This window comes from Adiantum capillus-veneris, chromosome 14 (genome assembly GCF_014529385.1).
Source record: "Adiantum capillus-veneris isolate H3 chromosome 14, ASM1452938v2, whole genome shotgun sequence".
Lineage (NCBI taxonomy): Eukaryota > Viridiplantae > Streptophyta > Polypodiopsida > Polypodiales > Pteridaceae > Adiantum > Adiantum capillus-veneris.
Window position 1 is genome coordinate 69978906 of NC_140944.1, and position 24110 is coordinate 70003015.

General features: G+C 45.1%; 2 protein-coding genes across 3 annotated transcripts in view; one reads left to right on the forward strand and one right to left on the reverse strand.

Moving 5' to 3' along the window:
- LOC147442581 (Tetratricopeptide repeat (TPR)-like superfamily protein) overlaps nt 1-778 on the reverse strand; it is a 79312-nt gene extending 78534 nt beyond the window's left edge. Inside the window, exons 1-3 of one of the 2 annotated variants that reach the window (XM_086528721.1) lie at nt 376-778; nt 190-256; nt 62-101 (exon numbers count right to left, since the gene is read on the reverse strand). In XM_086528721.1, coding sequence (XP_086384847.1) covers nt 62-101; nt 190-256; nt 376-702 — 434 coding nt within the window. In that variant the 5' untranslated portion in view covers nt 703-778. The remainder of the gene's footprint in view (nt 1-61; nt 102-189; nt 257-375) is intronic. The other variant, XM_086528722.1, reaches the window with a different exon arrangement.
- Nucleotides 767-19516, forward strand: LOC147442582 (uncharacterized). Its single transcript, XM_086528723.1, has 2 exons — nt 767-1113; nt 18939-19516. Exons 1-2 carry the CDS (start codon nt 817-819, stop codon nt 19296-19298), a joined length of 657 nt encoding a protein of 218 aa, XP_086384849.1. The 5' UTR covers nt 767-816; the 3' UTR covers nt 19299-19516.
- The last annotated feature ends 4594 nt before the right edge of the window (nt 19517-24110 follow it).

Consider the following 24110-nt stretch of genomic DNA (forward strand, 5'->3'; position numbering starts at 1 on the left):
AAAATAGATTGGATTGGTGCTTTGAAGAGCATCAATCTCTGATATTTTCTACACAAATTACCTGTTCAGATAGTATAATGATAGCCCTCTTTGCCAAAGATCTGCATTAACAACGAAGCGTATGAAAATTTGTGAGCACAGTTGACGAGTAATTCAATCTCTGTTGGGCAAACTATTATTGCTACGCACATGGTTTTTGGCGTGGATCAAGCTCTAAAGCGTCATCAAACTTTGCCAGAGACCCTGCAACATCTCCCTACAAGTATAACTGCTAATGTTTCAATTCAAGGGGCACAGAAATATGGAGTTTGGGGGGGGGGGGGGGGGGGGGGGGGGGGGGGGGGGGATGGAGAGAGAGAGAGAGAGAGAGAGGACCTGTACAAATAGCTCCATGCCTCGCTTAACAGAAAGAGAGGCTTGCTGTCCTTTATATTTCCCTGCAACCATGGAAGTGGACATGGCAGTTGCAGCAACAAGCACACCAGTGCCAATGCTAGCCCAGAGAATGCTAACCCCTGCAATAACAACACTACGTCGCTCCAAGGGCAGGCTCTGGGAAGAGGTCGACGATGAAACTCGCGTGTGAGCAGTGGAGAAGTTAAGAGAGCGGGCAGGGGCTGTGCTACAAGCACGAGCCAATGATGGAGATGAGTTGGACAGCAGCAGCGAAGAAGTCGAAATGGGCAGGATCAATCTCGCCATAGCAAGTGTGTCTCGTATTTCATCTGCATGTCGAAAGTGGGCGCCTATTTATTTTGTAGATAATGTTTTGTGTCGTCTTGTGACTCAAAAACATACGCGCACACGCAGCCATCCATGGCTTCCTTAGCAAAACTTTCGAACACGGTCGCCTCTGCTTCTGCTTCGACGTCTTCGTCATTTTCCTACGTTTCTCTCCTTCTCAAAAGACCATGTTTCTCTGCTTCTTTCGCGAGTCAGCCTTTCCTGCAGCAGACCATCCATGGTCGAGCCAGTCGCAGGCGCCCAGCATTGCACAGAGAATTGGGGTTTCAGATTCTGGCGACCGCAGCTGAAGCACCTGCTGCAACAGAGCAAGCTTCCGACACTCAGCGGGTCAAGGATTTCCTGGAAGAGCTCAAGAGTGTTGGGCGGGTCCTCTCTCTCTCTCTCTCTCTTTTGGGCTCTCTCTCTCTCTCTCTCTTCTTAATACTGTTTTCCAACTTTGCATGTTTGAAGTGTTATCTTGGTGGCATGCCTTGCCTGTGAGGATGGGGCCATTCGTTCTAGATATGCCTAGTGTGTTTTGAACGATAAATCTTTGTTGGTTTGAGATTATTAGCTATTCCTGCATGACCATGTAAAATTTGGAAGAGCACTCTTGATTGGGAGAGTGAATTGGGCAGTTAAGACCATAATAGAGATGTGCACAAGTCTACAGAAGGGGCCGTGGTTTAAATATGGGACAGTGAAGAACGGCTGAGCTAGTAGCATACCAACCACAGCTTGACCGCTCAAACTTCTGCATAAACACTCAGGGAGTTTTTAAGAATTTGGGCCAGTTGTCAGTCACGGACTCTCCACCACGTAAGCAGAGAGTTTGATAATTATCTCAAGCCACAGAAGGGTGGTGCATTGGGAAGCCTCTTGGCAGCAATGTAATGTGCATATTTGTGTTAGTCTATCTAACATTTATATAGAGCTGAACAGCCTACAGGTGGGTGGTTTCTGTTTATCTTGAAGTACGTCTCAATTCATAGAAGGTTCTAGGGATTGCTATGCAGTAAATCTGATCGAAGGACAGTGCTTCCTTAGTGTTTCCCAGTAAGACATTCCAAGTCCACATTACGGCATATCGCCCCCACCTCCTAGCAATAGCTTACAGAGGAACAACAGCAGCAGTAATGTAAGTCTCTTAGTGGCCGTGTTCTATAGAAGTCTCTATTTGGAAACACCTTGATAGATTTTCAGAGACCTTTAAACTTTGAGCGTTTTTAAGATAGTGTTAGTACTGCCAACTTTTTCTCTTTCACCAACTTCCACATGCGGCTGTGTGAGTGAAAGGCCTCTAGAGGTCATTTTAAACCCTATGGGTAAGATCACACTTGGCATACCTATGTGTCGTGGGCTGTTTGTACCATAAACCATTGGATGAGCAAGCAAAGGAGAAAGAAAACTGAATTCTCTCCTTCTTGAACAGCCATATAGCACCACTTCCTTGGAGCAGCATCCAAAAGTACATCTCAATGCTCATAGACCATGTACATGTTCCTTTGATATGGATAGAAACAATGTGCAACTCCACTCCACCCCACCCAACCATATATGGCTTCTCAAGCTAGTGTTGCTTATTATATAGAACACTTTTTAGCCGTTGCCAATTGTCCACGGCCATCTTGGAGGGCAAGGGTTGTGCTGGTGCCATCCATGTCCTCTTTTTGTGTCTGTCTGAGCTCGGCTCTTGCTACCTTAATCATCTCACCAGGGGAGAGGGAGATGTGTGAGGCAATCTACCTATGGTGAATTCATAATTTTATACCTGTACGCTATCATGTCACTAAAGCATACCATACCCTCTTGTCTCGTGACTCTGCGAGCAGTCATCAGAGCAATTAGGGAGGCCTCATAAGCAAGCCTTGAAAGCCTGTCTGGTCTCCTCTCCTTGAACTGACGAAGGAAGCATGAGCCCTCGCTATTATAGGTGGCTCATCAAACGCTGCTCTCAATATTTCATGGTGCACTGAGGGTCATTTTGAATCATGCAGCACAGTCTAGGTTCTCTAGCATGCTTCACGAGATTGTTGATAGGCCTAGTGTTCAAACCAGGGCTGCATCTACTAGTGCTGATGCATCAGGGTGTCAAAGCGCAAGCACGTCGTGTGCGGCTCTTGCAACTCTCAAGCAGGGCCAAGGAAGTAAGGTCCTCAGAGGCTTGTAGCATAGATAACCACCCTGCTTTGCTTGAAAGTGATCCCCAAATATACCTACAATTCAAAGCATAGTTTCCCAGGACGGGAACAGGGAACAGGGAACGGGCATGAAATGTCATTCCTTCTTACGGATACTCACGTTTGAAACATAGAACGGCGATTCGGAACGGGAAGTTGGAGTCGGAACAGGGAACGGAGGCCTGAAAATGGCCATTCCCTGTAACTATGATTCAAAGACCTCTCCCTATTGGCCCTTGAGGGGGCAGCCTTTGCCTTTGCCTCTTGGCAATGGTGCTAGCAATGCTATCCCTGATAGTCCTCTAGGCCAGTGCATTCTTCTTATGTCTTTCATACAACGCATATATCCTCAAATGGCTAGCAAGAGATGGACCCCTCCCGGAAGCTTGGAGAGACGGCAAGGATACAACGATAAAGAGGGTTCTCTTTCTATACTTCATAAGTGAGTTGGAGAGGACCACTTTCATGCAAAGGAGTGTCCCTATGCACTCTAAATGGGGAGCCTCTTTTCCTTGATGATGACCTCACACAAATGTAGATAGGGCATAGACGGTCATGTTAAAATAGGCAGTGGAAGATGCAATGAAGACAAGAACTGGCCTCAAATCCGGTGGACACCTCGACTCCGAGTTGTTTGGCTCGACGCGGATAAGATCCTCTGACACTAGAGAACACTTGCAATGCCACATACATGAACAAGGCAACTGTGGAGAAGAGAGACAACTAAGGTAGACAGAGACGGACCATTTGAGAGAGAGAGAGAGAAATGAAATGAAATGAAATGTTATATTAACGTCTTCAAAAGGCCAAAATGACCTATGAGACCAATCAGTTACAAAATAGTGAATCTAATACCATGTCTGGGTACAAAAGAACTAGAACAGAACTAGAAGTGGAACAAAATACTACTACTACTACTACAATCTAAAACTACGTGGGTGTAGCAGCTGATACAATAGGTACCCGGTAAACTGGATGTAACAGTGTGTGAAACAAAGATGGAAGAAATGGTGAGGATCCATCCTCATCTGCACTCTGAATGTCGAGAGAGTATGGCTCGAATCTTCTGTTGTAGTCTCCGAGAGAGAAATGAAATGAAATGTTATATTAACGTCTTCAAAAGGCCAAAATGACCTATGAGACCAATCAGTTACAAAATAGTGAATCTAATACCATGTCTGGGTACAAAAGAACTAGAAAAGAACTAGAAGTGGAACAAAATACTACTACTACTACTACAATCTAAAACTACGTGGGTGTAGCAGCTGATACAATAGGTACCCGGTAAACTGGATGTAACAGTGTGTGAAACAAAGATGGAAGAAATGGTGAGGATCCATCCTCATCTGCACTCTGGATGTCGAGAGAGTATGGCTCGAATCTTCTGTTGTAGTCTCCGTCGATGCTGTGTAGCTCCTCTCCTCAGTCGCGGTCGTCTGTATCTCTGTAGCTCCAATGCTCGGTCGATGAGAGTGCCAGTAGTGGTCGAATGAGTGTGGGACGAGCTCTGCAGTGGTGGCTGCTCCTCTGGCTGTCCCATATCTAGTGAAAAGAAATCTGTAATGTGTCTCTGGGACTGCCTCTGAGAGAGAGAGAGAGAGAGAGAGAGAGAGAGAGAGAGAGAGAGAAATGAAATGAAATGAAATGTTATATTAACAGCTTCAAAAGGCCAGAATGACCTATGAGACCAAACTGATACAAAAGTGGTGAATCTGTTACAATGTCTGGGTACCTTAGTACTAAAGTACTAAGTGTGAAAGTGTGAAAATAAATGTGAAAAACTAAATACAAAGTATTAAATAAACTTCTTAGGAGCATTGTGGGTGTCTAGCTAGAATGCTTCTAATCCTTTGTTGTAGTCTCCTCCGGTGAAGTGTGCTTCTGCATCTCAGTCTTGGTCATCTCGATTTTCTAAGCTCAATTGCCCTGTCAATGAGGGTGCCTTTGGTATGGATGTGGGTACTCCTTTGTGCTGGCTGCTGGCCTCTTGCTTCTCCTTCCACTCCTGCTTCTCTCGATCCGAAGAAATCTGTGATCTGCCTCTGAAGCTGTAGTGCTCTTTGTCTTCTCATTAGATTATCACTGTGCCGAGAGAGAGAGAGAGAGAGAGAGAGAGAGAGAGAGAGAGAGAGAGAGAGAGAGGCTCTCCATGCAGATAACAAATTGCTCAAACAAGTGATCAAGGATGGTCGGGCATCGAACTGACATACCTCAATTGATAGTCTAGACCCAAGGTACACACAATTGGTACTGCCATCTGCTCCTGCATAGAGACCAAATGTCTTGACCTCAACACAGGTAACATCCTCATGGTGAACTGGAATCACACCAGCTGTGTCTCCTCCCTGTAGCAAGATGAATTTGGAGAGAGAGGATAACGACTCAAGGTTGCCATCGTATGGCTGCCCTCCTTGGACAAGGGAATCCTCTGCTCTCCCAGGCCTCCATCAGAGATAGCATGCCTCTACATGTGATTGCCCATGTGTGCGCTGCCTTGAGGAGAGGATGTCGCCATGGTGCTACTTCGTGGCCGTATCTGGGAGAAAACACCAGAGTGCCCAAAACCGTTGGGATGGGCTGCTCCCCTTAAAACGATGGGGGGACTGCCCTCCCAATGGGCTGCCCAGAGACTGGATCTAGAGCTGCCCCAAGAGGGGGCACCCTACAGGCTGAGCACAACACACCTAAAGAGGTTCCCCTGCCCCTTCTATGTACTACCTCTAGGAAGCTGCCTGACCCACACTTTCCTCCCAGCCCCACGACTTGGAAAATAGGGGGAAAAGACGAGAAAGTGGGAAAATAGGGCAGTAGAGGTTACCAAGGCCGGGGGGAAAGATAGGCGAGGCAAGGATAAATTATCTGAGGCCTACAGAAGCCCAGGGTTGTCACAATACAGTCGTACGGTAAAGTATGGTACAGTTTTGCACGGAAAAATATGGTGTGTTTAAATTATATTTTACGGTTTGGATAAATACGGTGTGGTTTATAAAAAGACTCTTTAAAACCATAAAAAACATTTGCAAATTACCTCATGACTTAGGACTATACCCAGGTTTAAGGTTAAAGGGCCTAACAAAGTTATAGAAAATGACCTAGGGAGCGGGCACAAAGACCAAAGACTGAAGGTATAGGCTAATTTTATTTTATTTTTAAGGCTGGATAGTGTTTTTATAAGTATGTCCATACAAATGTGTAACGGTTTTGAGTGTGTATGTGGGTGTTGGCTTTGCTGTATGAACTTGGCCCCATCGGACAGGGTCCCATAAGCTGGTGGGAGTTAGGATTTTTATCAATAGAGACATCAGTGACTTTAGTATCAAAAACTGGGGCAATTTGTTGACAAAGGAGCGGAGTGACTCCCCTCTTGTGCATACCCGTTGCGCCAAATTCCGCCCAAGCTGAGATCGGGGTTCTATCGGAATAGACTATGCTAAACCGAATGCTTCAAGGTAAAGATTCACAATCTGAAGAGTATCTGCTAGGTCCTCCTCCTCCATCCACTTCGCATCCAATGCGGGATAGTTCTTGAATTTAACCAAGAACCGTCTTATCGCTTTACCTTTTATCTTTCTATCTTTGTGTGCCAATATCTTTTCCTCGAACGAGTTTTCCTCCACTTTGGGTTGCTCATCAAGCTCCCCATCATCGGGCACATCGCCTAAGCCTTGTAAAGGCTTCAAGAGACTCGCATGAAAAGCATTGTGAATTATCCAAGTATCGGTCGGCTTCAGTCTAAAGGAGACATCATTTATTTTTTCGGAAATCTGGAAAGGTCCATAGTATCTCATGCTAAGCTTTGGAAAAAGCCGCTCCTTTCCCTTTTTCTTTCACAGGCGTGCCTTCTCAAAACGTAAGAGCACCCAATGGTTCTCCTTTAATTTCAAATCGCGACGATGTCAATCCGCTACCTTCTTATGTCTTTCTTGAATTTCTCTAAAGCCTCCTGGACCAAGTCCAAGTCCCTCGTGAACTGGTCGGCTTCAAAAATCTTATCTTTCGTGCTAAGAAAGGGTAGCAAATTCAATAATCTCAAATGGCGCCTTCCCAATCAAAGAGTGAATCGTATTATTGTAGCAAATTCTACCAAGGGCAAAATACTTTTCCCATGTAGTCTTCTGATCCAAAGAAGAACACTTCAACAAATCCAGTACGACTGAATTTGCAATCTCAAATTGCCTGTCTGTCTGCGGGTGGAAAGATGATGAGAACCGCAAACGTGTGCCAACGTTCTCCCAAATAGCCTTCCAAAACAAACTCGTGAATCTGGGGTCTCTGTCAGAGACAATTGTCTCAGGCATGCCATGTAATCTAAATATCTGGGCAATAAATAGTCTCGCTAAGTAATCTGGCTTGACTATCTTCTTCACTGGAATGAAATGAGCTTGCTTGCTAAATCTGTCAATAATAGTCCAGATACCATCGTGCCCACTCTATGTTTTCGGGAGATCAAAAATGAAATCCATTGCAATACTTTCCTAGGGGCGGGTGGGTATAAGTAAAGGCTATAACAATCCCTTTGCTTTATGGCTGTCAAACTTGACCTTCTGGCATACCAAGCAACTACGTACAAAATCGTTCACGTCCTTCTTGAGTCTCGGCCAAAAGAAGTATCTCTCCACACCTTTCAAGGTGGTAGCAATGCCGCAGTGACCCGTAAATGGTGGACAGTGGCATTAGGTTAGAACCTTTCCCTCAACAGCTGTATAATGCACTACATCGTTTTCTTCATCAAGTAGCCATCCCGAATGGAATATCCCGCTACTACCTCCCCATCCTGTATCCGAGTGAAAATATCTGCAAAATCTGTATCTGTGGCATACTGATTGACCATATCCTCGAAGCTTCTATGGTGTATCGCAGAAATAGCCAAAATCAATGGCTTCCGGGACAAAGCATTTACCACCAAATTCTTATGTCCTTGCACATGGACAATCTGGAAGTGAAACTGTGACAAGATGTTTGCCCACCTTTTCCAATAGCTACTTCTGTGACGAGAAGTAGCGTAAACTCTGATGATCTGTGAAGACCGTAAAATCGGCTCCGAGTAGGTAATGTCACCACTGAGTAACAGCATGTATAACCGCCAAAAGCACTTTCTCATATATCTGTACTGCTAATTCCGGCCTTGAAAACAATCGGCTCTCATTGGCAATGACATGGCCTTCTTGCATTAAGACGGCTCGAGACTACGACCACAAGCATCACAATATACTTCAAACGACTTCTGCAAATCCGGCATGAGGACATCTACGTAATGCCCTTGGGAGGTTGTGACGTCCTCCTTGAAATCCCTTTGTACCAAAAGAACAATGCCGTGGTTGACTATCGGGCTGAGAAAGCGACTTTGACAAATGAAGGGCACAAAGATTGTATTTGATGAAATTCAACTTTTTTCCTTGATTTTCTGGAGAGAACTGAATGATGATTGAAGGACGAATATGTTTGGACAATGTTACCTTTTGAGGAACTTTGCGGAGATGTGCCCATGTTCTTAAAATAAAGCAACTATTCCAAAAGCTGCCAATTTCCCTTGCGTAAAGCAAATCTCCGTTCAGCTGCCTGTAAATCACAAAATTCGGTACGCTCAGTCATGTCAGCCTGTCAGCGGAAATGGCGCCGCAAAATACGGGTCTGCCGTACACTGCCGCGTCAACACTTGCAGCGTGAATTCCGGGTGCTGCCAGTCAGGGAGGGTGTGTGTGTATGCTCTACTGCCCCACTCTAGGGCCATCCATGTCACCATTTGGTAATAGTAACTTCATTTTTTGTGAAAAACACAAGCGAAGAGGTTCCACCCAAAAACGCAACCGCGAGGTGCTGAAAACGCTGTTGTCCAGCGGTTTTCAGCTTGCTCGTACGCTCCCGGCAGGGCCCGGAGCGGTGCAGAGGGTCTGAAGATGGTGGTGAATCAAAGTCACTGCGCGTGATGGGCTGTAAAAAACGAAAGCAGCATGTGAACTTGGCTCTGTAAACAGTGTACTGCAAGGCACCGGATGCCCAGCCTGTGGGGCAAAAGCAGATTTGTAGAGGGTGTGGCCAAGCGCTCCCCTCCTCTGCTGAAAACGCAGCAGCCTGCCAAATACGCAGCTGCTCCCAAGGGAAACGCATGGGCAACAGAAAACGCTGATGGAGGAAGGGGTTTTCCGTTGAGGAAAGAGCCTGAGAAGGCGAGCGCTAGGTGAGAAACCAGCAGATCTGCAAGTTCTTGAAAAAAACGCAGGTTGAGAAGATTTCTCCGCAATAAAAAGCTCCATTTTTCTTCGCTTGCCTGGTTGATACAAAAACGCTGGCAGATTTTTGCAGAAACGTTGGCTGATCCAGCCCTTGGGAGAAAAACCTGATGCGGATGATGCGCCTTGGACTCAACGGGCGACTGATACAATGTGAGTGCACGTGTGCGGAAGCGTGTGTGTGTGTGTGTGTGTGTGTGTGTGTGTGTGTGTGTGTGTGTGAGAGAGAGAGAGAGAGAGAGAGAGAGAGAGAGAGAGAGAGAGAGAGAAATGAAATGAAATGAAATGATATATTAACGTCTACAAAAGGCCAAAATGACCTATGAGACCAACTGATTACAATGATGAGTCTAGTACCAAGTCTGGGTACAAACAAAGAAAACTACAAACAAAGAATTGATCTAGGTGTAGACCGCAAAACGCTAGGTGTAGGGAAGGGAGGGCGATCAGCCCCCCATGACTACCAAAACAAGAAGACCCGTACAATTATCAAATGATAATGAAATGTGTACCCCCTTGGCCCCATATATATGAGTGCCCAAAGAAGTCCATACTAGGCGAACGGCCCCAAACTCAGCCGGCTTGACAAGGTACAACCTAAATTATCGGTGGCTAGCCCGGAGACACTAGCCGTACAAGGAAGTGCCCTAGACCTTTGTGAAGCAGCAGAGTGAAATCTAACAATGACCAGCTTTGACATTTCAGACGATGGGACTTCTTCAATTACAGCTTCACACGCTTCCTAGGTGACTCTTCTCCCGACATGGAGGATGCTTGCTTTCGAGTCCACGTCCTCTTTCTAGTAGCCTGAGGCACTCAGGCTCTAGATCCAGCGGTAGGTTTCTCCTTTCCGTTGTGCAGCAAGGATCCTACAGAGTGGGCCCTGCACATAGTTCTTGACTGGCTCCAGGTCCAGGCCATTAGTTCTCACATCGCACAGGGGACCTCGGGGTGACAAATCTGGTACAGACACTTTGGCCTTTAGCCAAGTTTAGTGTGACGCTGCCAGATGCAACAGGTTGCAGGCACATTGTGGTGCATTTGTTTGTTGACACTCAGAGGCCCCTTGTTATGTATTTGTACATGAGGATTCTTGGTTAGAGGATGTAGCCCTACAGGCTACACGCTCGGCTTGGGCTTGGGTGAGACAGTCACTTCAGACGCGTTTGTCTAGAGGTCGCTCGGATGCGGATTACTCTCTGTCCAAACCAGCCTCAAAGATATCGAGGTTGGCTGCTGCTGCAGCATCTATTTTTTCTCACCAACTCCATGAGGATTGTCTCATATAATGTGCAGGGATTAGGAGGGCCCCTGTTCTAGCGTCAGAGGGGTCGGTTGCGTCAGGAGAATTAGCGATGCCTTGTGGGTGGTGAGATTGATATTTTTATGCTACAGGAGCATTATCTTTGTGAGAGCTGCATTAGACGATGTGATCAGATTCTGCGTGGTCGTTATTAGACATTTTGGTCAGTTGCATTTGGACTTGGAGGTCTCCAGGGAGAGGTATGCATGACTATTGCGGATTCTTGGCAACAGGCTATTGTAGGCAGAGGTATTATTGTGCCAAGCAGAGCTCAATGGATTACTATGCAGGTTCAGGGTTGCATCATGGGTTTCCTGAACATATATGCGCCCAATGTGGCAAGTGCACCAGCAGAGTTTTGGTCTCATGTTGTTGAGGCTTTGCCGCAAGCAGAGCAATGGTGTGTTGGAGGGGACTTCAACATGTTGGAGGACCCCACTAACAAGATTGGAGGTGGCCATGCTACGGTGCAAGGGGCTGAGTTGGCAGCTTGGGAGCGGCTTTGTATCAGTGAATCTATCTCAAATAGATCGCTTCTACGCCAATGACCACATTTGTGACATGGGGACATCTGTTTGCATCTTGGCAGGGACTGCCTTTTCCGACCATGCGCCAATGATTCTCACTGTGACAGAGAGATAGAGCAGGGGGGATGCGATGCTACACATCCCCGAGAGGATCTTGCTAGATTAAGAGCTTAGAGAGTGGGTGCATGCACTTTGAACAGAGAGCCTAGACACGTAGGACACCCCTGCTGGTAGACGCCACCCCCCTGCTGGTAGAGTGGCATCTGGACTGGCAGAGCTTAGTCGTTTCTTCTTTCAAGAGTTTGCAGCTCTCGCTTGGCTGCAGCCCAGGAGGAGGAGAAGCATCTTCCACGGGGCATTGTTTCCTTGCAGAGGATGCAAGAGCAGCATCCAAACAATCCTTGGTTGGAGGAGCAGATGCAGCATGCTAGACAGGAGTTGCCTAGCTTTGAGGAGCGGCGTCATGAGTTTGCCTGCCATCGGCAGTCATCTTAGTGGACCCATGTGGGTGATAGAGTTATTGGGGTGTTTTTTGAGACAGTGGGGCCACGCCATGCGCACACCAGTGTTAGTCAGTTGAGGAGACCCAACGGATCAGTTGCTTCAGAGCCTAAGGATATGCGTGGAGTTTCTATTGACTTTTACCGTGATCTGTTGTCAGCTGAGCCTCAGTCAAAGCACCAAGATGCATGTAGAGAGCAGGTTTGGGCACAGCTGCCTTGCCTTGTTACTGAGGAGATATGATAGAGACTTGAGCTTCCCCTCCAGCTAGAGGAGCTCCATGAGGCCCTTAGAGCACTCCCCCGAGATAGTTGTCCAGGGAAGGATGGGTTGACTCCCAGCTTTTCTTGGAGTACTAGGACTTGCTTGGTTCAAATCTTTGCAACGCATTCCAATACGTTTTGCACACTGACGAGATACCTGACAGCATGAGTGAGGGCTTGATCTACTTGATTCCCAAGGAGGGAGGCTCCTTGGATGAAATTCGACGATGGCGACCCATTACCATCCTCAACTCATCCTACAAAATTCTAGCAAAGGCTCTGAGCTTGAGGATCCAGCCACTCCTAGAGAGCATTATACATGGGACCCAGACATGTTTGGTCAAAGAGCGTAGTATCCCTGACAACATCTTCACTTTTTGGGAGGCGTGTGCCCTCGCGCGTCTCTGAGGAGAGGATCTGGTGATACTCCTCAAGTTTGAGAAGGCCTACGACAGAGTTGACTGGGATTTCCTGGAGGGCACTCTACGCAGAATGGGTTTCTCAAATGCTTGGATCAGAGGTGTGTCAACTCTCTACAGGCGTGCAGACAATCAGGTGCTCTTGGCACGGGGAAGAGGAGAACGCTTCTTGCTCACGCGTTGATCAGACAAGGTTGCCCTCTTGCTCCCTTTCTCTTTCTGTTCTATGTTGAGGCAATGAGCAGATTTTTGACTTCTCAGCAGGTTGGCTTGTGTGGTCTTGAGCTTCCTATTAGGGCAGATGAGCTTCTTGACGCTGAGTTTGCCGACAACTCAGTCTTGTATTTGGAGGGCCAGGAGGCCAATGTGCACAAGTGTGAGCAGGCTCTTGAGGTGTTCTGTTGTGCATCAGGCACACTGATCAACTGGAGGGAGACTGTAGCTTTCTAGGTTGGCAGTGCTCCTACGCCTGATTGGTCACCAGGTGAGGGTTTTAGATGGAATCCCCCCGGGACTGTAGTTCGTTACTTATCAGGTTGGCTTGGACTTGCTCCCCTCCTCCTGTTCATTAGGAGGAAGTTGTTGCATTGGAGTTCGGTACAGCTCTCTCTGGGAGGCAGAGTTGTAGTGGCCAACCATGCGTTGTTGGCTACTATGTGGTACATCACGTCTTGCTGGATCTTCTCGAGCTCCTGTATCAGCCAGCTAGAGAGGCTGATCATGAACTTTCTTTGGTCAAGGCGCGACACCCGTTTAGCCCGGGCCAATGTAACTTGGCAGGTCATCACCCTATTGTGTTCTCAGGGTGGGACTAGGAATCATCGACCCAGCACAGCAGAGCAGAGCAGAGCCCTTCTTGGTAAGTGTGTTGTCTGAGGATTGCTTCCAGGGGAGGAGCCCTGGAAGGAGTTGTTGCTTCAGCAGCTTTGAGCTCGGGCTCCTCATGCAAGAGGCCCTTGGAGCCCTTCCATCAGGTGGATCTTTAGAGAGATGCATAGAGTTGGTCTGAGCAGGAGGCTGGAGGATCAATTTGTTGCGATCCTACTTCGCTCTTGGGAGCAGCTACGGAGTGGTCTAGAGCAACACCAGCCCACTTGCACGAAGGAGCGCTTGAGACAACCCCTTGTTTAGAACCCCATGGTTTGCACTGCAAGAGCATAGAGAGGCTTTCTTGCGACTTTGGCGCCCAAGGCCCTTCTTAGGGTGTGCCCAGATGGCACTACCGGCCACCTGTGTGGCTCTGTCCTTATCCCATTCTGTGATTTAGCCTCATTGTACATATTTTGTTTACTCACTGGTAGAGTCTCCCCATGCTTTTGATGTAGCACTCTCTAGTAGAGGGGTTTGTAGCCCTATGGGCAACTTTTCTTAACTAATGGCAAGCATAGAAGAAATTTGGACTTAACAGTCGGTCAATTGTTCCTACTCAAGTTTGAGAAGGCAAGACTCAAGAAACAAGCGTCTCATAAAGGGAAGGTGGTAAAACTTTCCAATCGTTATTATGGGCCGTTTAAGATAAGTGACCAAATGAACGATCTGACATTCCAATTATAGCTAGCACATAATTGGAGAATCCATAATGCTTTCCATATTAGTTTACTCCGGCCCTATGTGGAACCGCTTCCAAGTCAACCTATAGTTGAGGAACCTCCCGAGGTTGAGGAAACAGAAGAAATACTCCAACTGGAGGAGATCATTCATCATCAGGAGCGACCACTAAGTCCGGAAAGATTACTTGGAAGTGTTTGTTAAAGTTCAAGAATTATTCTACTTTAGACGCTCAGTGGATGATCGACCAAGAATCTTATCCCGAGAGGAAGGATATGTACAAGCACTACAATTGAGGACAACGGTTTAGAAGCCAGAGAGATGTTGCTAAATGAACTATTTTCTTTTTTTTTTTAGTAATTTCTATTCATTAAAATTAGGATATTTAAATGTGTGCACTTCAGCCGTAAAGGTTAGGAACTATGGATCTACTGGAATTGATAAAAGCCATCAGGAACGAACAACTCTGATGTGTCATATGATGGGTGACATTAAACATCGCGAAGGGGTTGTACCGTTAGTTCAGTGGGAAGCTTTTTTCCAAAAGGTGGAATATTTTTAACTGATTTCCGGGAAAAGCAAATGCTTTTCCGCGAGGAATGTGTGTTTGCATTGCATTTGTGTCTGATAATTGTATCCGAGGAGGCCTAGGAAGTGTTGTGTGGCATCAGTTTTCAGCTCACTAAGTTTTTAAACAGGTTCACACATTTTTAAAAATTGACCGGCCGCTCACTTAATAAGTGGGCAGCCAATGCTTAATATAGAAATATCAGCACGCCCTTTGGGTTGAAAATAAAGATAGCAATCTCTCTCTCCTTTGCACATCCAATTTTTTCGCCAGGCTACTCTCTTCTTTAGCGCTCCCCCAATAGCTATTCTCGCCGGTTTCACACCCCCTATTCCCGACGGTCCCAGCGCCTATAAAATCAAACAGCACCTTCTCTCCTGCTCCCAGTTTTTGCCAGCGCTAGCTCTTGGAGACTCTCCCAGCAGAAAGTTGCAGATGATCATGCAAAGCCAGCATGCAAAGGTCGCTTTTCCATACTCGGAGCGATAGGTACAGATTGTAAATACGCTATACGAGTTGTTGTTTTGTGTTTGTGCTTTTGCAGGTACTCCGTCACGGAGAAGGCACGAGAAGGCCTTCAGGGATTTTGGGAACCAAATTAGGAACAGTCTGCGGAGTTCGGTACTCCGTGTGCAGACAGACTTGAGAGCTCATCTCTCGGAATTTCTCGCTTGGGAAAGAATATCTCGCACGAGATTTAGAACGGAGGGGTTACTCCGGTTCTTGTGCTTGTAAAAAGATTCTCCCTAATAAAGATTCTCTCTAGGGGGTGGACCAGCCCATCTTCTAGTCCCCAATACTGTGTTGGTCTTCTCCCTCGTCTCTTTTGGTTGAAAAGTTTTATTTTTAGCTTGTTGATTATTCATTTGCTCTCCCATTTGTGACAGTAAGGATCCTACATTGCTTCAATATTACCTACTGGATGTCTACACCCATCATGTGTATGAAGGCATCTGCAAGCTAGACCGTATGTAAATCATAGGAGAGCCTATTGCAGCATCTACGGGCCTTGAATGCGTTTTGTAATCAGAGGGACATCAGAATGAACCTTAGGAAAACCACTGTCGTAATCTTTCACACCTTTCCACAGTTCACAGTTGTCTTGTCTTCATGCTGGTAGGAGGCTGAGTTGAGGTAGTGCATTCCTATGTATACTTGGGAGTCACTTTCAGTTGTACTACAGGCCGCTTCTCCTTGTCGAGTGCGTCTAGAGATTGACTGACTAGAGGGTATGTAGCATTGTCGATGCTAGAGCACCATTGCCACTGGGGGAAGGGTGGCTGTTTGGCACTTAGGCATGCTGCAGCCAGTTGGGGTCCTGGAGTCATGTCCTGTTGGTGGACATAGATTGAAAGGACCTGGATTATGGGTCATGATGGTATCATGTATCATTTGCAGCGAACCCTCAGCCCCGCATGATATTTCCATAGTAGAGATTGTTGCACCATCCATGTTAGTGGAGGCCCAATTCCAGACAATATGTTGCATTCAACTTATGAGAGAGCTATCACAAATGCAAGCTAGACTCTCATATATTGTGTCCATGCTGGTAGCAAAGGCTCGAGAGAGCAGGTCTTGGTATGCACAAGTAGCACAGTTCCGTGTACATGGCCCTAATATAGAGTAGCTACCGCTCTTCCGATATGATCGCAACTCACCTCATTCAGCAAGAGGAATCAAGTCCTTGGACAAGATCTCGGGCAGCTCTACATTATAGGGACATGGAGTGCACTTAGACAGCATCCATATTAGTGGAGGCCCAATTCCAGACAATATGTTGCATTCAACTGATGAGAGAGCTATCACAAATGCAAGCTAGACTCTCATATATTGTGTCCATGCTGGTAGCAAAGGCTCGAGAGAGCAGATCTTGGTATGCACAAGTAGCACAGTTCCGTGTACATGGCCCTAATATAGAGTAGCTACCGCTCTTCCGATATGATCGCAACTCACCTCATTCAGCAAGAGGAATCAAGTCCTTGGACAAGATCTCGGGCAGCTCTACATTATAGGGACATGGAGTGCACTTAGACAGCATCTCCCACTAAAGATGATGTATTATAGAGATTAGGTCTTGACTATCTTGGAGGACAGCTTTATCTAGAGAGCATGGTACATGGGTACACACATGCTACAAAGTGCCCAAATGGGCGATAGGACACCTCAAAGTGTCATCAGCAGATTAGACATTGAGGCCGGCCAAACTACTGGCACCCCTAGAGTTGAGAGGATTTGCAGATTATGTGCAACAAAGGTGGAGAGTGAGGAGTATTATGTATGCAAACTCACAGCTTATGAGAGCTTATGGAACAGATTCACTACTCTTTTTACAAGATAGCCCACACTTCGAGAGCTGTTGGAGTCCAGAGATGAGATAGCTGGGCTGCTTCTTACTTGAGATACAAAGACACTCCTTTAGTCACTCACTACCCCTAGAGGAGGACGACAGTACCAGCTCACTGACTTTTTCCAGAGAGCAATTCTTGCACCCCCTCACGGCAGAGATCATCCAGTCCAGCAAATGACCACAAGCATCCTAGCATCAAACCGCGAGAGTACAAGAGGGAGATCCGAAAGATCTAGACATGACATCAGCAGGTGAGACAAGACAGTGGAACGGGCTTTGTGAGATTGGGTCATTATCCTATGTGGACTCTTCATTTTATACCCATATGCCCAGTTTGGTACCAGATGGAGCTAGCTAGATACATGCATATTATGATTGTACACTGCAAGCATATAGTTTCATACCCTTAGACTCAGTCTTCAGAGCTCCACCCCTCATCACCCACACACATGCTTGTACCACCCCTAATTTCGATCGGAGTTTTGGAGGTCATTCCTGGGTTTCCTGTCTAGATCTAGTGAGTTGTGTGGCTGTGCCTGACCGTGTGAGGGTTTGCTCAAAGTGGCCACCATTGGGCTATTTTCTGCAACTGACTTTTCTTGTTCCTTCTTTTGTGGGTCATAGTGTTTTAGTGGAGAGTCGGATAATGAGATTCCACCCCTATATAGGGGAAGGGGGCTGGTAGTACTCCCCAAGGATCCATCCTATACGCTTGACATAACACAAGCCAAGCGTGTGCATAAAACAACATAAGGGATAGACATTTGACTCATTTCCCAGCCATCGAACCTAACTTGCTCGTTCTCAAGTCTGGGAGCTTGTTTCTCTGGCCTAGTGCCTCACCTCAAGGACTGGCATTCCATATCACAAACCCATGTCCTAGCTTGGTTGTCCAGGCAAGCAATGTCTAGGGTCCTATTTGTAGGATATCTTAACCTCCCTTCAACTAAGGTGTCTTCACACAGACCAGTTCACACTAATTGGACGTCCCTAGAGGGCGCCTGAGCAAAGAAAGCATACTCCACAGAAACACTCCACAGAAACTGTGGGGTGTTCAAGGTCCATGACCACGCCCAAATAATGAGTAGAGCCGTTGACAAACAAACTGTTACCATTTGAAACCATGGAAACCAAACACAGGCTTGTATCCTGGCAAAATAGAACTCTACATGCATATACATAAGATACATGTCTAAATAAAGAATCACATACCTGGAGGTATACCTGAGGTACTCTTCTTCAAGCTATAATGTCAACTCATGATGTTGCTAAGATGTGAAGCCAAAGGCTAGTTGAAGCAGCAGAAAAGTGCTGGTCTTTCTTATATTTTGTACTCACCTGGAGCGGATTTTCGACTGACATTGAGCTGCAAAAGTAAGGGGTATATGTGGGTTGACACTGAAATTGCCATAGCGAGGTCCCCATTATCTGGCTTTTTCTGCCAAAGGTGCAAACAAAACATGTCTTCAGTCAATGCCATAGTATGTGAGAAACGTACTTTGGCAATAATTAAAAGGGGTTATAATTGATAGGTATTCAAGGTTGTGTGTCCTAGGAAAAGGGCTTTGAATGATTGCGAGTAAGCGTCTAGGTTCTTCGAGCCCATGTTCACCTTGCAAAGCTCCTAAAGCTTGTGAATGTTGACTGGCACAAAATGAAAATGTGCTCAGAAGATAGTATGAAAGATGTCCAAGAGCAGGGCATGGGATGTAACTACTAACGCAGGCCATCACGCAAGTGCATACATCCTAACATTCTGTAAATACGTAGAAGAGGCGAGCGTAAAATGTGTGTCAAGTCCGGCATGTGCATCCACATCTCCTGCAACAATGCTTGAAGTACAGCTAGGAGAGCAAGAGCATGTCCCGGAGGCAAGAGTGAAGAACCCACAAACGAAGCCTATGCATATGTGTGGAGTTAGGCAAAGCAATGCCCTGCCAAGGGGTTGATATCTGCTATCTTCATGCAGAAGAGTAACGTGTGATGTCATGTTGTTGGAGTAAATAATATGAGGGTACATGGAAAAAGAGTTTAGTGTTTTTTTGAAAAAATGGAAAGTTTGTAGAGACTTAGCATGGTAACCTTGGGGTCCTTTTAGTTGGTTTCCTTGAGCAGCCATTGAGATCACTTGTTCCTTTGGAACAGATAAAGCTAAAGTATCACTCAATGAATACCGTTCGATAATTTTTTTGGGGGGGTAACTATTTCTAGCAATCACTAACATCGAATTTGATGTGTTTCTGGAACATTATCAATGCAAGTTGATGTAGTTGCTCTCTTTGCTGGTATTTTTGAAGTTAATGGTATTTTCTCATTCGTCTTGTAGATTCGCATTATTGTGAACACTGGAGTGGGAGTTCTGGAGTCTGTGACCAGCCTGGAGAGGCTGTTCTATCACACCATAGCCGGGAGAGGCGAGTATGCGAATCTCATGAACAAGGAGGAAAATGTTGATTTCCATTTACTTTTAAATAAGGTGAAATCAGCCAAATTTGCAAAGGGCAAATCTATGACTGGTGATATACCAACATATTCCATTCGCTTCCTGGATGACGAAGACAAGGCAGCCGCTCTGTTTCTTGTCATGTGGAAACCTGACACAAAAGGCGAGTACGACGAGGGACAAGTGGAGGCTTTTGAGAGCTTACTGTCACAGCATGGGGACACCTATTACTTCAAACAATGAATGTGCTTTCCGAGAAGCCCAATACACAGCTTCAGGGCGTGCTCACATAATGAAGTTGATTTTTCTGTGTAGAGAAGTCTGATTATGTTGATGTATGTCTTGTAGTCTTGCACGTTTTTCCATATTTCTTGTAGATACGTACCAAAGCCAGCCATTATGTACTTCAATGTGTCAGTGATACCGAGGCTTCAAAAAAAGTTTTATTGTTTTCTTCGTTAGTAGTTCTTCAATTACTCTCTTTTGATGATTGGGTTAATCATTGCTTCCTTGGACAGAAGCTCTACAGACGGTTCTACGGTTATAAGGTGCTTACAGACTTAGGGTGGGTTCAGATTAGGCGGCGGCAGAAAAAAGCAAAGGGGCGTTCTTCCTCCATGGCAAAATTTAATTGGTTGGAGTTGAGGCACTCTTCGCCGGTCCCTCCATTTTTTTCCGACCCCCCCCCTCCCCTCTCGGAAGAGTTGATGGCCTCTCTCATCCCCCTTCACTTTTTCACTTTTCCTCTCCACACTGTTCACACTAGGCGGCAGCACATTTAGGAAACCTTGTTTCTTCCGCCGGTTCAGTTTGAACCCACCCTCAGATACCTCTAATGTTAAAAAGGCATAATGATCCTCAAAGGTGTACAATTCTTGAAAGAAGTGAGCTTATTAAAGCTCCCTTTAACATGCCTTGTCTTGACCACCTAGTGCTCCTTAGATATAGGGAAGAACATTGGGAGTAATGGCCTCCTCCAAGGCTCAATAGAATACTATTCAATGATATCTTAGATGTGCATGCGAATTCCTAGATAGCATGGCACAATGCAAGTCTAGTGTAACATATGGTTCAACCACGCAATATGGTTTGCCTTAAACCACCTAGAGAAATCGTTTCTAGATAGACCACGTGATATTCCCCTCTATTTCTTCTGCACTTGGGTGGACAACCAAACCTAGACTTCCGTGGTAGCACAAATTGCCTTCATGCATTTTAGGAGCATCATGCATTTGATGAAAAATCAGGAACCTTTCTTACTAAGGTTCCTACTACATATGCTAACTTCAAAGGTGTTAAGGTTGGAACCCGTTCTCTAAAAAGACCCAAGACCCAACCCATTCACTACACCTATGAGTTCTTTTATTTCTTTTCTGTCTCATGTTGCTAGTTCTAGCATGGAAAAATCAAAAAAAAATTAAAAGAGAGACACAGGGAGAGGAACCCCAATGACACCTCCTTGACATGTGAAATCTTGTCATGCAAACTTTGTGGACTCCATCTAGAAGAAAAGCCCTCATCAAACACAAGAACCTTGGTAATACTTGTTTCACACATTGCCTACATGTAAACAAAATCCTCAACCTTGGGTCTTTTTTTATGCTTTTGAACAATGTTTTGGTACTCAAAATGTGCTCATTGACCCAATTAAGTACCTCTTTTCTAGGAATGAATTTCTTAGGAATTCTCATCTACCCTCGTGTGAATGTTTGTTGCATAGTAGATCTTTGAAAAATTTTGACACTTTGGGGTTTCATGTATGTGCGCCAATTTTGAATTTGTACAAGCCGTTGATATACATGGCCTAATCATTGTCAGTCTCAACCATATCCCCATAGAACCACTTAATCCTCACTTCGCAATGGCTGCCATAATAGTCTGGCCGACTTGGCCTTAAAACTCTCCAACTGGGGTCAATAGACAAGCAACTCATTGAACATAGTGTATGCAAGATCTTCTCAAGGAAAATCTAGAACTCACCATAGTTCTGTTGGTTGAGTCTTAGCTTTATGTTAAAATTCAAAAATGGACTAATGCTTGGTTTATTATAAGGACAGAAAAAGGCTCTTAAAAAGCAACAAATATCTGTAAGAAACTTGCTTGGTACAATGATCGGTCCACAAAGGGAAGTAAGCCCAAAGCTTTGTGGACATCTCAAGAGACAATGCCTTTGCTTTGCAAGGTTGTCCTCTGTTGGCACACAAGCCAAGTTGATCTCTCCTGCTGAGAGCCTCTCCCTGACATAGTGATAATGCACCTCAATGTGCTTTGTGCGAGCATGAAAAAATGGGTTCCTCGCAACTACAAATGCGCTTTGACTATTAATGTAGATAGTGTTGGCAGTGTCTTGTCCAATACCCAAATCAACAATAAGGCGTCTGAGCCATACACACTCAATCGTAGCTGTGAAGACTGCCCTGTACTCAGTCTCACAACTAGAAGTGGCCACAGTAGGTTGCATCTTGCTCAACCATGATCTACATGAACTACCAAGCATGAAACAAAAACCACTCGTGGATACTCGTATGTCAAAACAACCAGCCCAATCTGAGTCCGAAAAAGTATGTAAGTCTTGCGGCAATGATCCTCTCTTGGGATAAAACAAGCCAAAATCTAAAGTGCCACTCAAGTAGCAAAAATCCTCTTGACAGCCTGCCAATGCTTAGACCCTGGGTTATGCATAAATCTGCTGACCTGTGAGACTGCAAACTAAATATCCGGCCTCATGTTGCATACATAAATGAGACGACCAACAACAGCTTGGTAAAGAGTGACATCAGCAGGATCACCAACATCATGAAGACTCAATTTCAAACCTGTTTCCATGGGAGTGGCAATAGGTTCGCAATCCTCAAGTCCAAACTTACATAGCAATGTCTCTATGTAACTTTTCTGACACAAGGCAATACCACCATCACACTGCTTAAACTGTTTACACAAATAATGATGCAATAGCCCCAAATCTTTCATCTTGAAAGTAGCATTCAAATCAACCTTGAATTTAGCAATATGTCTCTCATTTGGTCCAGTGGTCAGCAAATCATCCACCTAAAGAACCACAATGAGAAGTACATCACCCTCACGCTTTACACACAATGTGCTTTCTGTTGGACTGTTACGAAAGCCTCGTTTGACCAAATGAGTGTCAGCCTTCTCATACCAAGCACGAGGAGATTCCTTCAACCCATACAAAGCTTTCTTACATTTGCATACTTTGTCCTCTTGTCCTTTCTTAACAAAACCGTGAGGCTGCATTATGTCACCATTCGAGAAAGTAGTAACAATATCTGATTGATGTACATCCCAACCAAAATGAGTTGCCAATGCACATCATACAAAAAGTGGGCGCAAAAGTCTCTTCATAATCTATGCCTTTTTTATGTGCATAACCTTTTGCAACAAGTCGAGCTTTATAGCGATCAATCTCACCATCCGGCTTGCGTTTTAACTTGTAAACCCACTTTGTACCAATGGCCATTTTGCCTGGAGACAAATCACATAAAGTCCATGTGTCATTTCTATAAGTGCATTATATTCTGATTGCATGGCCGCCATCCAATTTTTGAATTCTCTGTTTCATCAAAAGACAGAGATTCCTCAACATCATGTAAGGTAGACATAGCCAAAGCATAACAATCTAATGCATAAGATGTATGGTGAGAACCTGAAGGAGTACGACTAGACAAAGGTACATCCAATTTATTGTCAAACAAAGTATGCACCAGCCATTTAGACATACCTCTAGCCTGCTCATTCTTAGCCCTTTCCTCATCAAGTACATCATGTACATCTGCATCAGTATCCACCACTGAAAGAGGCAACAAAGTGTCATAAATGTCCTGAGAGCTTACATTATTGTCTCTAGTACATGACAACAAGGGTTGAACAGAATCTTTTACAACAACATCCCCTGAGACCAAGATACGCTTTGTTTGCGGATGATACAAATTGTAACCTTTGCTTTCAACACTATAACCAAGAAAAATACATTTGACAGCCTTATCATCCAATTTTTTGCGTTGTGTTTGTGGCACCAAAGAATATGTCAAACAGCTCCATACACGCATGTGCTCAATAGAAGGCTTTCTATCATGCCATGCTTCATATGGAGTCATAGACTGCAAAGCTTTCATAGGACACCTGTTTAGTACATAAGTGACACACATGATGGTCTCAAGCCAAAACAAATGTGGCAAAGGTTCACTTTTGACCATACATCGTGCCATTTCCGTAAGTGACTTGTTTTTCCTCTCAGTAACATCATTTTGTTGAGACATATAAGGCACTGTACATTGGTGTTTTATCCCATGACTAGCCATAAATGCATTGAATTCATTAGACATATACTCCCCCCCTCAATCGAAAACAAAAGATAGCCAGAAATGTTTTGAAGTACATAAATACTTCGGACTTCGCTTTAAGCGGAAATACCCATGCATGCTTGGAGTAAACATCAATGAAAGTCACGAAGTAAAGGTAATTACAAAAGATTCTTCTTAATCCCAGGTACATAAAGTGCATCAACAAGTGTGAGACAACTGTCATTTGCAGTAGTACGCACAATCTTTCCAACTCCCTAAACCGGATAAGAGGCATTGTTGGCACAAGTAATTGAATTCCCATCAGGGACAAACTCAAGAGAGGTGAAAAAATCACGATGTGAGGTAATGTGCTTTGTAGCACCGCTGTCAAAATATCACACATGTGAATCTACAGCAACTGACATGCATGCATCATGGACAACAGGATTATAGGTATATTCTACATTTAAAGCACATTCTGCATCAACATCAGCATCACAGTCTCCTTTCACAGAAGACTCAACTATAGTTGCATTTGTAGTGGAACCAGCATTTGCAGTGGAACCACCCTCTTTCTTCTTAGCCTCTTTGGCCTTCAACTTAGGATATTGCTTGATCAAGTGATCATTAGCTTTACAGTAATGGCAATGCATCTTCTTCTTTTTCTTATCACCAGAATTTATAGACGAATTGTTGCCAACAGAAGCATTAGAAACATGTGATTTTCCACTCGCAGAAGAACCATAAGAAGTGG

Excerpts from the sequence above, each read along its gene's own strand:
- LOC147442582 (XM_086528723.1), top strand. The coding sequence starts at position 817 with ATGGCTTCCTTAGCAAAACTTTCGAACACGGTCGCCTCTGCTTCTGCT. Across the intron at positions 1,114-18,938 it reads AGCTCAAGAGTGTTGGGCGG|ATTCGCATTATTGTGAACAC; the intron begins GTCCTCTCTCTC and ends TTCGTCTTGTAG.